The sequence below is a fragment of the Pipra filicauda genome, unplaced genomic scaffold (genome assembly GCF_003945595.2).
Source record: "Pipra filicauda isolate LSUMZ 115617 unplaced genomic scaffold, ASM394559v2 scaffold37_size4185640_pilon, whole genome shotgun sequence".
NCBI lineage: Eukaryota > Metazoa > Chordata > Aves > Passeriformes > Pipridae > Pipra > Pipra filicauda.
This window is the reverse complement of record NW_024104509.1, coordinates 3,149,694-3,166,410: the sequence shown is the minus strand read 5'-3', so window position 1 is coordinate 3,166,410 and position 16,717 is coordinate 3,149,694. Positions and strand designations below refer to the sequence as shown.

General features: G+C 41.1%; 1 protein-coding gene and 1 long non-coding RNA gene across 3 annotated transcripts; one reads left to right on the top strand and one right to left on the bottom strand.

Annotated features, from left to right (window-relative positions):
- Nucleotides 1-5,065: 5,065 nt before the first annotated feature.
- Nucleotides 5,066-8,526, bottom strand: LOC120323928. Of its 2 annotated transcripts, XR_005564873.1 has the most exons (4): nucleotides 8,023-8,058; nucleotides 7,548-7,603; nucleotides 5,835-5,953; nucleotides 5,066-5,265 (listed from the first exon to the last, which is right to left on the bottom strand). It is a non-coding gene; the product is annotated as an uncharacterized LOC120323928 (long non-coding RNA). The 2 variants fall into 2 exon arrangements; XR_005564874.1 differs by lacking the exons at nucleotides 7,548-7,603; nucleotides 8,023-8,058 and adding an exon at nucleotides 8,230-8,526.
- Nucleotides 8,527-8,606: 80 nt separating this feature from the next.
- Nucleotides 8,607-15,754, top strand: TMED7 (transmembrane p24 trafficking protein 7). The gene is made up of 3 exons (XM_027752167.2): nucleotides 8,607-8,919; nucleotides 11,152-11,397; nucleotides 13,524-15,754. Exons 1-3 carry the CDS (start codon nucleotides 8,752-8,754, stop codon nucleotides 13,758-13,760), a joined length of 651 nt encoding a protein of 216 aa, XP_027607968.1. The 5' UTR covers nucleotides 8,607-8,751; the 3' UTR covers nucleotides 13,761-15,754.
- Nucleotides 15,755-16,717: the final 963 nt, after the last annotated feature.

The window sequence follows — 16,717 nt, the reverse complement described above, 5'->3', positions numbered from 1 at the left end:
TTTGTGGGTTTTCCCGCTCCTTTTCCACTTCTCTTGTTACCACTTCCAGAAGTCAGTATCTGCAATGTCTTCGTGCGAGTCTACAGACTGAGACATGCTTTAGAACCAAGATTTTTTGGATGCACTCATATCAGCATAATGTTCGTGGAGCATTTTGTGTAACTGCTGAAAGAGTGTCTGCCTTTCATTTTATTAGTGACAATGGTAGACAACCGCTCCTGTTTGTTAGTTAATAGTTATCATCACTTCTCACCCAAGTTCAAAGCATTTCTAGCCAGCCTTCACCTAACAGCTGCTTTAGTTGAATGTTTTGATGAATCGTATAAAATTGTGTGTGACTTTTGCTGCAATATGCACTTTACAGATCCTTTAGCTTTTCCAGCTAAAAAGAGAGGAGTGAGGACTACAAAGAGTTTCCATATTTCTTAATCTAACTGTAAGTCCCAAAATGCACATTCATGTCTCTTCCACAGAATGGCAAGGAAATTTTACAACAGCTACAAGCTCCTGGGTAGCAGGTTTGTTGTTATTATTTTCAATTCCACCTAAGATGTTGGCTTTCTTCCTTAAACTTGTTTTTTCCATCATTTTATCACTTCAAGAAATCCATCTGCCTCTGACTCTCCCTCTCCACACTGCTACTTGTTTTTTTTATCCTGAAATTGTTTAATGAGGTTCACTCAGACCCACCTCTCAGGCCTGTCCAGGTCCCTCCAGCATCATCCCTTCCCTCCAGCATGTTGATGGCACCTCACAGCCTTGTGTCATCAGTGAACTTGCTGAGGGTGCACTCCATCCCACTGCCCATGTCACTGACAAAGATATTTAGCAGCACCAGTCCCAGGGTTCCCTGAGGAAGCCTCTCATCGATGGTCTCCACTTGGACATGGAGCTGCTGCAACTCTCTGAGTGTGAGCTTCCAGTTTTTTCCATATCCATGGAGTGGTCCAGATTCAACTCCGTGTCTCTGGTTTAGAGACAAGGATATTGTGTGGGACAGTGTCAAATGCCTTGCACAAGTCCAGGTAGATGAGGTCAGTCACTCTTTCTTCGTCCACAGTCTCTGTAATCCTGTCATAGAAGGCCACCAAATTTGTCGGGCGTGATTTGTCATCAGTGAAGCCTGTCACCAATCACCTCGGTATTTTCTGTGAGCCTTAGTATAGTTTCCAGGAGGATCAGCTCCGTGGTTTTGCCCGGCACTGAGTGGCCTGTAGTTCCCTGGACCTTTCTTACTTCCCTTCCTTAGTTTCCTTTTTTAAAACAGGGGTCATATTTCCCCTTTTCCAGTCAGTGGGAACTTCACTGGACTGCCATGACTTCTCAAATATGATGGATAGTGGCTTAGCTACTTCCTTCATCAGTTCCCTCAGGACCCAAATAAGCATCTGATTGGGTCCCACAGATTTATGCACCTTGAGTTTCCTTAGATGTTCTTGATCTTCTCCTACAGTGTGCCTCTTCATTCTCCCAATCCCTGCCTTTACATTCTACAATTTGGGTGGTGTGATTGGAGAACTTACTGGTGAAGAAAGAGGCAAAAAAGTCATTGAGTACCGTAGCCTTCTCCATCTCCTTGCTAACTAGGTCTACTGTTTCCTTCTGGAGATGGCTCTCATTTTCTCTAGCCTTCCTATTATCACTAGTGTACCTATAGAGGCTTTTTTGTTGCCCTTGATGTCCCTGGAGAGATTTAATTCTGTCAGGGATTTAGCTTTCCTAATCTAATCCCTGGATACCTGGACAATTCATCTGTATTATTCCCAGGCTACCTGTCCTTGCTCCAATCCTCTGTAGGCTTCCTTTTAGTGTTTGAATTTATCTGGGAGCTCCATGTTCATCCATGCAGGTCTCCTGACATTTTTGCCTGACATCCTCTTCTTTGGAATGTATCATTCCTGAGCCTGAAGGAGGTGAATCTTGAATATTAGCCAGTTTTTCTGGACCCTTCTTCCTTCCAGGGCTTTAACCCACTCTAACAAGCAGGTCTCTGAAGAGGCCAAGCCAGCTCTCCTGAAGTCCAGGGCAGTGAGCTTGCTGTACTCCCTCCTTGCTGCCCTAAGGATCTCAAATTCCACAATTCCATGGTCACTGCAGCCAAGGCTGTCCTTGAGCTTCACATCCCCCACCAGCCCCTCCTTGTTGGTGAGAACAAGGTCCAGCACAGCAACTCTCCTTGCTGGCTTCTCTATCACTTGGAGAAGAAAATTATCATGAAAGCATTCCAGGAACCTCCTGGGTTGCTTAATTCCTGGCTGTGTTGTCCTTCCAACAGATATTGGGGTGGTTGAAGTTCCCCATGAGGTGCAGGGCTTGTGATCATGAGGTCATTCCTATCTGTCTGTAGATGACTCATGTCACCTGTCCCTCCCCTCCCTTTAATCCTGACCCACAAGCTCTCAGTCAGCTCCTCATTCATCCCCAGGTAGAGCTCCATGCACTCCAGCTGGTAATTGACATAGAAGGTGACACCTCCTCCTCGTCTCCCCTGCCTGTTTTATTAAAGAGGAATATATAAAATACATAGAATTATTTTTTCATGACTGTGTTCTTGGCCTTTAAAACATGTCCATTATTAGGAAGCAAGAATATTGTTTAAAATGCTTTGAAACAGCTTCTGTAGAGAGCAATGTATTTTATTAGACCAACTACGTATAAATGTACAGATAGTAAGTGTTGTCATGGTTTAACCCCAAGTGGCCACTCAGCCTCCTGCAGCCGCTTGTTTCCTCCCACCAAATGCGATAAGGGAGAGAATTGGAAGGGTAAAAGCAAGAAAACTTGTGGCTTGAGGTACAGACAGTCTAATAGGCAAAGCAAAAGCCACACATGCAAGCAAAGCAAAACAAGGAAATAATTCACTCCTTCCCATGGGCAGGCAGGTGTTCAGCCAGCTCCAGGAAAGCCAAGCTTCATCATGGATAAGGGTGACTTGGGACTACAAATGCTATCTCTCCAAATATTCCTCTCTTCCTTCTTCATCCCCCAGCTTTATAAGCTGAGCATGACGTCATATAGTATGGAATACCCCTTGGGTCAGCTGGGGTCGGCTGTTCTGGCTGTGTCCCCTTCCCAGCTCCTTGTGTGCCCCCAATCCACTTGCTGCTGGGGTGGAGTGAAGAGCAGAAAAGGCCTTGGCTTTGCATAAGTACTGCTCAGCAGAAAGGAAAACATTCCTGAATTATCAACACAGTTTCCAGGACAAGTCCCAAACCCATCCCCGTACTAGATACTGTGAAGAAAATTAACTCCATCACAGCCCAAATCAGCATGGATGTTTTATAGCATATTGTAAATACCATAAATCTAAGTGAATAAAAGTGCACATATGAAAGAACAAGTCTTTCTTCAATTAGGTAAAGTGTAACAGGATTATCAAAATTCAGCCATGACTTCAGAAAAAAAAATAAACCAAAATAAAAGGTGACCCACTGGGAGGAGTGCTTTCAGAAGGATGTCTGGAATCTTCAGATTCTTCATGTAAAATCTGGCCAGGACATCCTTTGATTTTCCTATCTACTTCAGTGCAGTCAGCCTTTCATTGTCTGTTTCTTCCTGGGGTTTTTCACCCCTCCCCGATCTCTCCTCTTCACAAAGTCCACTGAAGTCCAGTCTGTTTTTTAGACAGAAAACAAACAGGAACTGGTCTTTCACATACCCTGAGCGCTCTAAGTCCTAATGAAACTGAAACCGTTGGGATGGTCCTACTGTCTCGCCCCAGCTCTGGATGCTGTGTAACAGGGCTGATGAAGGCACCTGGCTCTGGAGACGATTGGGAGCTGTTGATGTTAACCAAAGATGAGATTGCTGAGAGCAGGTTACATTTGCCATGGATGTCAGAACACAGAATACAGAAATATCAGACATTTCCCGTGGAGTAACATTTCTTCATTTTCTATGGAGCAGCTTTTGCAGCTCCCCGCTCAGAAGTGCTTGTAAGCCTCACTGCTGGAGAGTCCTGGAATCTGAAGTGTGGCTTCCCTGCTGAACTGTAAGCCTAACCAATGGGGAAGCCTTGGGTATTGTAGCTCATTCAGCTGAGCTATGTCAACATAATGTAAGGTTGAGATTGCCACTATTTTACTTTAAACTTTTTTTAAGCTTTCTGATGTCCATTTATCACTGAATTGAAAGAGTTCATTTTAAAGTAAGAAAAACCTACGCACAGAACATACTTTAACCAAAAACTGAGAAGAGCGAAGGAAAGGGGTAATGATTTTAAACTGAAAGAGGGTAGGTTTAGACTATAAATAAGAAAGAAGATTTTTACAATGAAGGTGGTGAAACACTGGCATAGGTTGCCTAGAGAACTGGGAGGTGCCCCATCTCTGGAAACACTCAAGGTCAGGTTGGACAGGGCTCCGAGCAACCTGATTTAGTTGAATATGTCCCTGCTTAATGCCAGGGGGTGGACTAAATGACCTTTAAAGTTGCCATTCAAGCCAAACCGTTCTATGACTCTATGGTTCTATGAAAGTTGTGGTGACCAAGCGCTCCCTCTTGTGTGTTACAGGAAGAGCAGAAGGTCCATGCCTGCGTAAGTCTTGTCTCGGGCAGTGCAACGCGGGCAGCCCCCCTGAATTAAAAAAAAAAAAGGAAAAGACTTCTTATCTGTCTGACCCTCTTACTTACAAATATATTTTAAAAAGACATTGAAAATCAAAGGACTGTGTTTTCATGAATACAGATTCACAAATTCTTCTCGTCAGTAAGACTTATAACTGACTCCACAAGAGTGCATTGTGGGGTCTTTCAGATGGTAGCTAGGGTCACAACTTTCCCAATAATCTCCCTTCTGATTCCATGATGGCCAACTCCCTGTACTGCAGCAGTTCTCAGTCTGTTTCTCTGTGAAGCTGTAAATGTGGAAGTACAGTAAATACTTAATTTTGGGTGCACCTAAATTTGGGTTTCATCTAGAACTTTTACTGGAATGTGTTATTTTCTTGGTGTGTACTGTTTGGATGTGTTTTGGCTTTTATGTAATCAATTAATATGAGCATAGACAGTAGCACGCTGACTTTTTAGACTCAAACAAGCTCACTTCTTGTTCACTGCAGTTTTGAAAACAGGAGAACAGAGGTTAGAAAATGCACTGAACCTTGAAAAAAAGGATAAATTCAAGCAGTTTTCAGGTCTGGTGATTTTTTCCTCCACAGCATGACTTTGCACAAATCACACTGAAACTGTGTGACGAAACTGTGTCAGTATACTTGACTGCCACTCAGTGTTTTTTGCAGGTGCCAGAGTTGTTCAAGGCTGCTTCTGAAAGTACAAAGGAAAGTGAAAAAAAGATTAATTTGTATTATATCCTGACTGGCTTATTTTAGTAATTTTAACCTATCCAAAATTGAGAACTGTACCGGTAAGTAAAGAGGAATTAAAATCTTGATACCGTGACAGAACAAGGTTTATTATTTATATAAAATCTGTCAAAACAAGCCCAAAGCAAAGATGTTTAAAACTGAGATACTTAAAATGGTGAAGCTATACCATGCAAGGTAGATTGAGTAGCAAGATAAAGCCTATTGTGGAATGAACTCTAAGTGAGAATTAAATTAAAATAGTAAAGTGTATTTTCAAAATACTGCACACAACTAGATTTATGGAAATATATGAGGACCACATTGACTAATGAATTTTATGAAAACACCTTTCAAAACTTCTAGTACGGAGGACTGCATATTAAAGGATTGTAAAGGTGAAGAACAGCTTTTTCTGTTTTACTACTCAAATAACAGGAAATGTTATTTGAGTCATAAGATCTCATTTTCTCTGCTTGAAATTGCATCCATATCTACAACCTCTAATATGGGCAAAAGGTCTCTAACTACCTCAGGAGAAAAGATCTGAAACTTGACTCAGCTACTGAGCAGAGAAGAAGAAACAGACATCTGAATTCATTCTACTTTGGAAGTTTCTTCGGTCTTTCTGCAGTTGCTTCCACCTGTTTCTGAAAAAATGAAACAATAAAACGAATGTTTGTTTTCTTCTAGTCTTTGACTGAGAACTATGTTTTAACTTTACACTTAAGGTAAAAAAGATCATTAATAAAATATATCTCTGCATGCAAGTTTTGGGAAAGTTGGAATATAGAATTCTACTTGCAAATATTCTGCCATAATAGAGAAAAATATCATAAAGGTTTTTCTCAGGCAAGAACCACACTGAGAGCATGGGAAACAGAGCATAGTTAAACAGATAGTCCAGTTGGAAAGAAAAACTCTTCATATGACTCCCTCTAAAATATATTTATTGAACTTATTTTGGGTTTAATATTAAAATATTATTTGTGCAGTAAGACAATAAAGAAAACGTGATTTTTTTTTAATTTCACAAACAGAATGGTTATACATGGAGACAGAACAATGAAAACTGGGAAGAATCTGGGAACAGCAACAGCAGAACCAGCAACCTAATCCTTTTTTTTTTTTAATTCCTTGTAAGGATTAGAAATTATTAATCAGCTAACTCAATGAAAACTGTAATGAAATCTACAAGTACAAAGGCATATGTGATCTTCTAAAACAGAAAAGCTCGGCTCTTTAGTGTTTCAAACTAAAATACAGCTCCATGTACTGTTTAGGGAATTGGGTATTGCTGTGACTAGGGTGTGCAAGGAATAAATAAATCAAGCCAGTTTCAAGCTGCGAAAGAAGTACTGAAGTTCATAAGCAGTTCAGGTTGCTAATAGCTAGTTCTCAATTACTATCATGATCACTACATATACAAAACCATTAGTCCTTAAAAAATCTATCCCAGATGAGCTGCAAGTACACAATGCAGTGGAGTTGATGCCATGCAGTGAGTGCTGACGGCTCCATCCTTGGTGGTCCTTGGTCACCAGGATAAGGATAACCAGGCTCTAGAGCTTCTTGCAGGCAGTTACTTTCTTTACTCAGTTTATGTTTTATACTCTCTGAGCCCAGCCCAAAAGAAAAGGAAGTGATCTCATTTGTTCTTGCTGACTTATTTTGGGAGTTGGGATGTCTGGGTTTTTGCTTATTTTACAGGTGTCACCAGACACCTTTCTTGCCTGCTCTGCATCTTTCTCCTTCTGTTTTTTGTTTGGTGACAGGTTTCCAATTGTAATTTCTTAGGTAAGCTTCATTTTGCTCATTTAATGAGGCTTTAAAATAGCTGGAAAGAATGAACTACGAAACTGTGAGCTGTACAGGATTGTTTCAGTTGCTGTCAAAAATCACAGAGCGAGTCTTCCTGAAACATATTTCTTGCCATATGAAGAAGGTGATTAGGTGACACAGGTTCTATGAGCCTGTAGTCGCTGATTTAAGTAAAATGGCTGGAACTGCATCATATGGCCTAGATATAATCTGCTTTTGAGCTGTGTCAGCTATCAGCCAACACTTAAACGCAATCTAAAATAAAACTGTGTTTAAATGAAAGCAGCAAACATCTGAGGATTAACTGTAGATGGAAAATCTCTGCTTCAGAGGTGGGGTGGGTCCTTGGTAAAGCATCTCCCATCTTGCTTTAATCCACACCTGCATATCTATCCAAGTCCTCAACATGTGAATTTTGGGTACCTCTGTCCTGTGAAATCCACAGTCCTCAAACTGATGCCCAGGTTCCTTATGCAGTGCTGAGGGTGAAAATCACAGGTTTAACAAGCTTACATAAGACTCCTTTTCCAGGGGAGCAAAATGGGACTCCAGATCTACTCCAGATTACAAGCTCATGCTCCTGCCTGGGAGATTGGACCCAAATTTTCTTTTTCCTAGTCCATCTCATTTGCCACAGAACTTAACATTAATATAAAAAGAATGGGGGTTATTTTTGTGTTATTCCTGTGAATCTGTAAACTGGGAAAGGCTGAGAAAGTTGAGGCTGTCCAGTCTGGAAAAGTGAAGGTTGTGTGGAAACCTTCCAGCATCTGAAGGGGGCTTACAGGGAAGCTGGAGAGGGACTATGCATCAGGAATTGTAGTGACAGTACAAGTTATAAAGGGTACAAATTGAAAGAGGGGAAATTTAGTTTAGATATTAGGAAGAAATTTTTTACTGTGAGGTGGTGAGACACTGGAACAGGATGCCCAGGAGGTTGCGGATACCCCAACCCTGGCAGTGTTCAAGGCCAGGTTGGACAAGGCCTTGAGAAACCTTGCCTAGTGGGAAGTGTCTCTGCCCATGGCAGGGGGCGTTGAGACTAGATGATCTTTAAGATTCTTTCCAATGCCTTAACATTCTATTATTCTATGATTCTATTTACTGGATTAGAACTTGAAAGCCGATACTGCTGAAGACAGCGTGTGCACTTTGAGGGCTGCTTTATCTCTCTGGAGCACTGAACGTTTCAGGATCTGCGAAGCAGAACTCTCCAAATCCCTCCCTCTGTATACTCCGCTTCTCGGAGGGCACCGAGGCCGCTTTTCGCCGCCGCTCGGAGCCCACGATTCCCAGCTTTAGGTCGCTCCAGGTGGGACCCTCGGAAAAACTTAACCCGCGGGCATCCGCGCGGCACAGGCACCAAGCAACCAGCTGCGACACGTCAGAACCGTGCCGGCCTCCTTTCCCACCCCTTTCCCGCCCCTTTCCCGCCGGACACACGTCCGCACATCCCGGAACCGCTCCGTGAAGGCGGCGCGGCCGCGCGGGCGCTTCCGGGTGGCAGCTGCGCGTCCCGGCTGGGCCCCTCGGCCACGCCGCGTCCCGCCCGCAGCCCCGCAGCCCCAGCCGCCCCCGCAGCCCCCTCGCCCCTCCGCGCCCCCCTCGCGTCCCCCTTCGCCAGGCGATGCCGCCGCGGGGCTCCCGGGGGCCGCTCCCGCCCTTGCTGCTGGTGGCGGCGCTGGCGGCCTGCGTGGCGCAGGCCTCCGAGATCACCTTCGAGCTGCCCGACAACGCCAAGCAGTGCTTCTACGAGGAGATCGCCCAGGGCACCAAGTGCACCCTCGAGTTCCAGGTACCCGGCCGGGAGGCGCCGCCGCGGGCGCCGCGCTGGCCCCGCTGGGCGCGGCCCCGAGCAGGGCCGCTGCCGGGAGCTCCCACTCGGCTCCGGCATTTAGGGATTATTTGGATCCAGTGAGGAGTTTCCAGCTCAGTTGCGGCGAGGAGGCTTCAGTGTAGTGCAGGGCTGAGTGGGACACGCAGAGCTGGCTCTGAAAACTGGCGGTGTCTTTGCCCTGGTCGCTGCCGTGTCGTGTCCCGCCCCAACAGCGCGGAGAATACCTAAAGCACACCTGACCCATAAGGTGCTGCGAAAGTAATTCCCTTGTGGTTTACGAAGCACCGACGGAATCAGCACAGTACATCTTAAGAGCTGATGCTTCGTATTTCAGAGCACAGTTCAGATTGGGGTTACGTAGTAAACAGTAGAAGGGTGATGGGACAAGGATGCGGTACAGCATCACTGTTTTGATGCCTGTAAGTGTATCTGCGGGGTTGGAGCCTTTCAGTCTGGCACTTTAGCTGATGAAGTCACTAACAGTAAAGCAGCAGCATGAGAGAAAAATAGTCCTTGATGACAGAAATCACAGTTACCTTTGAGGGGTTTTGAAGGGGCTGTGTGATTCTATAGGCTGACTGTTCTTGTTGAAGTTCTGCGGTTTTTTTCTTTCTCAGTTGCTGCCATATATTGGTTCTTGTTACTCTGTCTTATGTGTTCTAGCTCCTGGGTATCTTTTTCCCTGCCCAAGTGCTTCTTGTCCCTGCTTGTTTCTTCCATGGAGTCTTTTATGTGCAGTACTTTCCCTGCAGTTTTGAATTGGATATCACTGTGCAGATCAGCCTGCTCTTGCCATTTTTTTTGGTGCCCAGAATAGGAGTAGCATTGATAAAAGAAAAGTCTGGATTTGACCAGCCACTGGTAGACTAAAGTGCTGTGTGAATGTCCTTTGACAGTGTGTCTTAAGGGCCGACAGGAGGCACAGGCAAGCTCTGTGGGAAGGAATCCTAGGGCAACTTCAAAGCTCTGGCCAGTCTTTACCACCTCGATGTAAACTGACACTTTCAGGGTGATCTAGCTGAATGCAAGTGACTTTCATGTAATTGGTAAAAAGCACACCCTAGTCAAGTTGGAGATTGTATTTCTGAAATGAAGAGCTATGTTACTGCTTGCCAACTGGATACTTTCAGAACTTCATTTTTGTGGAGGAGCTGCTGCTCCAGTTTGTTGTTTCAATTGTATCATTAAAGTCATTATTTTAATAACTTGGTAACTCAGTAAACTGATGAGAGTTTAAACAGTGCTCAGTGGAGTGGAGTGAAGTGCATATACACAGATACTAAAATATTTCAGTGATTTCTGCGCACATAAAATGAATATGCCTTTAGATATGTCTCTTCCTCTTTCAGTATGCTTTATCATAAAGGTAAAAATTTGTGGCAAGGATAAAGTGTAAAACTGCTACTGTAAGAGTCATCAGAACACCAAGTTGTGAATACCTAAACTCCCTACAGTCTTTCTGTAGAATCCAGGTAGCAATACTCTGTACACCAACAATAATCAAAGCCTCAAACAAACCCTTGCAACCATGAAGTTTTGAGTCACTTGGAGGCATTATCTGGATGTGCTGGTTTTTGGAAGCACTGCTGTGTCCAACTGTGCGGGAAGGAGGCAGCAGGACCCCCAGAACATTTCTGTGTTGAGGAGCAGGCAGGAAGACTGGACAGATTGAAATTCATGTTTTACTGGTTGAACACCATCCCTGCAGTTTAAGGCAGCTGATACAGTTGGGCAGATACTCTTCTGGCCACACTGAAAGGAAATGTCTTACTGCATGTTAGCAGTCTCAGACAGATGAACTGATTCCATGGACGACTTGTTTATACAGCAAATGATTGACTTGTTACAGTAATGTCTTTGCAGTCCCATTGAGCTTCATCTACTGTAGTCTTTGCTGTTGTTGAGTTATTTATAACAAAGTAACTAAAACTGCTTTCCAAAGGGTTTGAAAATACAGTTGACATTACATATGCTGAACCTAAAGCATTTTTTATTATCTTCTGTGTGTCTTCCATAGGAAAATAATTTTGCAGACTTGCTTTGAAAGTTTTTCAGATTAATGCATTATATTGGTAAAGCACTTGTCAAAGCAAAAAGCTTTGCAGTGCCACTTGACAGATGATACTTCTTAGAAGAAATGCATAAATATCCATTTTGCTAAAGAGACCATATCTTGGTTTGTGTTCTCAGGTGATCACTGGAGGTCATTACGATGTTGACTGTCGGCTGGAAGATCCTGATGGTGTTGTATTGTACAAAGAGATGAAGAAACAATATGATAGCTTCACATTTACTGCATCCAGAAATGGAACATACAAATTCTGCTTCAGCAATGAGTTCTCTACTTTCACACACAAAACTGTGTACTTTGATTTCCAAGTTGGAGAAGATCCGCCACTGTTTCCTAGTGAGAACAGAGTAACTGCACTTACCCAGGTAAAATGCTGTTGTGTTTGACAGAAGTTTTTAGGTGGGGACAATTTTTTTTCCAAGTTCAGCTGCATTGGATACCTACATCACTTTTGAAAATAAATGGATTGGAGCTCTTAAAACATTCCAAATTACTACAAATAAGCTTTCTTTGTAAAGATAAGATTTACAGAACACAGGATGGAGCTCAGAAGGGATTGCTAAGTGCTTAAGAGGAAGTTAGGACAGTAACATAAACTTAAGGCCACTATTGTTTGGGGTTTGGGGGTTTTTTTGGTGTTGTTTTGGTTGGTTGGTTGGGGTTTTTTAAGTTTCTAAGGGAACTTCTTTTTAATGCCACAGTTTTGTGCCTCTTGAAATGTGGGTTTTGCAAACTAGATATTGGTGGAATAGGGTTTCCAAAATTTCAAGATTTTGGAGAAACTCTGGGAATTGTTTCTGTATTTAAAATAGTAAGAGTTTTTTGGGGAGGAGTACTCGTGTAACTACCATTTTTAAAATGGAGAAGAATATTCCAGCAAAATAAACAAATTACTAAAGTCATCTGTATTTAGCTGGCTTGTAGATATATGACATTTATAAGACTACAAAATGTCAGAGCATCATTGTTACTATATTCTCAGAATTTGGCAGTTTTGTACCACCTCTACACAATCTAAATATATCAAAACTTCCTTTGGAACACTTAATGAATTCCTACACGTGTCCTTACATTATAACCATCACCAAACCTCACTTTAAGCAGCAATTAAAGGATGCTGGATATGGTCACTGTTGTGCTAGTCTAAACTCAACAGTATAAATACCACTTCCCAAATGCCAGTCTCATTTGAATTCACATCACACAAGGCTTCAGTAACTGAGGTTTGTAACGAGTAAATGACTTGCTGTGAATTCAGTTACAGCTCATGCCTCTTCCTTCTTGTCACTTTTCTGCACTGCTTCATTCTGTGTGTTCTGATTCTTGATACTGGATCTCTCCATCTCTTTTCCTTCTTTGTTGAGAAAGTTCTTTTTGCAGTTCTCTTCAGGCTTGTAGCATGGTCAAATTTGGGCAGCCTTTCATGGGGAGAGTTGAAGGTAAATCCCTAAAACCAGAGTGACTTTGTGTTTAAATCCCTTATGCAAATTAGGAGATTTATACAATGTATCAGTGAGACCAATGGCAAAACTTAGTTTAGAAAAACCCTTCCTGAATTTTGTTGAGAAGAGTATCTTAGACTTGTTGAGACGTGTCTTGAAAGTCATCAGCTTGAAAATATGGTTAGACACAGATAGAAGTGACTGAGAGTTGTTCTTTGAGGGTGTTAGGTATTACCTTTTATAATAATTTATGCTGTTTGATTTTCAGAAATACTTATTTTTAACCATAAAACAGAAACCTAAATTGTTACTAGAAATTAAGTATTTTGAGGATCTATTGATTAATCTCTTGAGGAATACTTTTACTTACAGAAGATAAAACTGAAAATGGAAAAGGTTTATATAAAAATTATCTAGGGCTTGGAAAACTGGTAATACTTTTTTAATGAAAAATTACAGTGGAATTGGGCAAGTTGCTAAGTATTTTTATATGAGTATGTTATGGAGCATTTGGGAGCACTTAAAGGTCACAATTGTCCCTCTCTAACCACTTTTTGTATACATGAGTAAGAGAATGGTCTCTTGACAACAGAACAGACATTGTACAACTTGAGTGAGAATTAAGCAATGAAGAATGTCGTACTTGTGAAACAGAAGCATTCAGTGTTTACTGTGTGCATTTAATGTTATAAGCAACTGCTTCTTTTGCTGTGGAATTAAAAGCTGGGGGATCACTGACATTTCTGAAATGTTTCTGATGTTCATTTTGAACCCAAATACATATGAATTTAAAATTTGTTTAACCATTCTCAGAGACTGTTGCTTTTTATTAGATTGAATTTTACCTGCTTCTGTACTTAGCAGTGTCACATTCTTGTGTGTAAAGTTTGATCAACATAAGTTAAATTTTTCTGTATTTGCACTATTTGGTCTGACATTGGACTGAGTTAATCCTTAGCTTGCAAAGTTACATGACTCCTAATTTTAAGTATCAAAGCACAAAACCACTGCAGGGTTCTTAATTCCATGGTGTGTATTTGTTTCTCCAGATGGAGTCTGCGTGTGTTTCAATTCATGAAGCTTTGAAGTCTGTCATCGACTATCAGACTCATTTCCGCCTGAGGGAAGCGCAGGGCCGCAGCAGAGCAGAGGATTTGAACACAAGGGTGGCCTACTGGTCAATAGGGGAAGCAATCATTCTTCTTGTTGTTAGTATTGGGCAGGTATTTCTCCTTAAGAGCTTCTTCTCAGATAAAAGAACCACAACAACCCGTGTTGGATCGTAACTAGCAGTGGTTCATTGTGTGTTACTCATCTCTAAAGATTAATGGTTCTCCAATTAATTGTAAGTGCAAAGGATCTGAATATATGCAACATTCAAATGTGTATACCCCTCATCTCTTAAAAATCACAAACAGCCCCAAAAACTTATGAAAGGGACACATGATTTGAAATATTTTTAAAGATACTTTGGAACTTCAGTGTTTTTTGATTCCTATACTAAAATATCTGGCAATGTTCAGCTTCTCTTTATTTCTACTGATATTAATCCAGACAGAGTTTAATTTTTACCAGTAAGATTAACAATCAGCAGTATAACATTTATAAGTAACCCAACAGTCTAGTGTCTGAGAGATGATACATGTGAAAATTTGATTTGATTTTAATTTTCAGGCTGAATGTCTTGGATTTTAAAGAAGAAAATATGATGAACTGTAGTGCACTGTTCTGATTTGCTGTTAAAAAAATAATGCAGTGGTACCCCTTGCTTTTTTGTAAAATTGTGGAAAGATTGGCACTGCATTGTGATGCAAATTCTTCATCAGCCTGGAAAGTCTCCGTCTTCGGAATTTGCTCCATTTTCTACTTGATTATGATTGCTTAAACATACATTCTTCTGTAATAAAATAAATGCATTTTCTCTTTTACAGTGTTTTACTAAAGAAATTTTAAGCTGAGACTACTCAGGAAATCCACTTCTGTATACAAAAAAAATCCAAATTTCCAAGTTTGTTTAAACAACATGCAATAGAGTAGGGAGTCTTGTAACTTTGTCACTGAAACTGTACAGTTTCTGTACTCAAATATATGGCTGCTGCTTTTCAGATTAAAGACCAGAAGTAGTTTGGTCTGTTAAGCAGCACAGCATGAGCACTGGACGAGGCTGTATTCTGTTGGGCACATAAAAAGCTTTTTACTAAATTTTTTTCCTGTTAAGAGGGCAATTTGATATTGATTCTGCATAGTGCAAGTGCTGTAAATTTTCCTCTGTGTGGTGTACAGACATGATGGCCTCATGTGTCTAATTCCCACTCCTTTTTGCTAATGGTCAGGAAATATTCTAAATACTTCAGGTGATTTTTTTTGTAGAGTTAGAGTTACATTGTTTCCACTGCTCATGTCTTCAGTAGCTTAGGTACTGTAAAGTCCTGTTTTATTTGGTCGTGGAAGGTAGTAAATGTATGTTTGTACCCATAGTTTAAGTTGAGCTGGTCATAGTAAGGCTAAACTCCTTCAAATGGTTCTGGAGGAATAAGTAGACCAATCAATTCTTAAATGCACACAAACTAAACTAAAGTAAAAAATCTGTCATGAATTACTAGCTAAATCAAAAGATGCTTCTTGAACAAGTTCTCGGCGAGCAGAGAAAGAGTGCTAAACCCTAATTAGTTGCCTGTATTATTGCTAGCAGAAATTTGAAATTACATATTCAGGTGACACTTGAACAGTCTGAAAAAATGATCTAAGATGACTTGACTTTAAAATCTTGTCATGGCTGAAGAAAATAAAAGTGGCCGTACTCTGTTATGAACTGAATGACTGCTCTTTTAGAAACAGAAGGAAAACCTCAAACAGCTCAAGAGGTATTCAGAAGTTCATGTAGGTAAAATTCAGGATTACACGTGAAGTTTTGCTCTCCTGTACTGAATTTTAAATACTGCAGTCCCATTTTGGGATTCAGGTTTCCCAGAAATAGACTCACTAACATGAGAAAACAAGAGTCTGCTCTTGTCTTGTGATACAAGTCTGTGCCTGCACACAACATTCTTGGTTGTACCTATATGCTTTATTCTTGTGTTTCAGCAGCTGATGTTCAGTACTTCTTGTTCTGCATTGCACACAATAATGAAGCAAGCGGTACACTCTGGGTGCAAGTGTCAAATGAAAACGTGATTTAGTTTCGATGATGTTCACTGTTATCTTCTGGAGTTTGAATATTAGTTATGTAGCTTTAACCACAACAAAAGCATTTGTATTAAAGCTTGAAACGTGTTGGGTTTTTTTTTTCCACTGAGTTGTTCTGTGTACTAGCAAAATTACTAAACGGTGGTATAGAACTGGTGATGGTCAGCCATCGCATACATGTCTTTTTATTCTTTCACAATGTTTGAATGTGTGAAGTGGGACTGTTCAGCTCAATATTACTCCCACTGCAGAGGCTTAGTGGACTTGACTTTTGCATTGAAGTTAGGTGTGTGAACCAATGCTCTGGTATCCTGCTGCATGATACGCAGCAATAGCTTAAAAATGCCTTTATTTTTGTGTTGTTAAAAACATGGCACAAATACACATTTAAACATAGCTGTATATAGTTTTTAAAATAACTGACTGAATAGGATATAATAAAACACACATGCTAACACGCAGTGGGTGAGGAAGTGCATTGTGACTTTTGGTTAAAGCTGCACCTTTTTAATATATGAACACTTTGGTTAATGGTGTGATACTCAAGTAAACACCTTGCATTAAAGGGGATATAACTGTGTTTTTAATTGCTAAAGCCTCTGGGTTTCGGCTATGCGTTGGATGTTTTCTGTTTACAAAACTTTTTTTCGTGTCCTGAAATGTCAGTTCTTTAGTTTGGGGGTGGGGAAAAAAAGTTTAGTTTGAATAAGAGAAAAAGCAGACCCTGTGAATGTTGTATGGGGAAATAAAAATTAATATATGAATGTGGTCTGATTGTTTTGTTTGCATAGGGGATTGGGCAACATTATTCGTCAAAAAAGCTTTGAATCATGATTTGAGTAGTCAACTTGTATTTTAACCTATTACAGTTAATCTACCACCTGAGACTTGATCATCACTTCTATTGCTGAACATCACGAAGTGTACAGGTTCACTGTTGTTCATAATCAGCTGTGCTTAGCAAGGTAGTGTGGTTCCTGGCTCTTTGCTCACCACATTAGTAATGCAGGCAGCAATATTCATAAATATGTTCCTGTTGAAGTAGAATTCACAATAT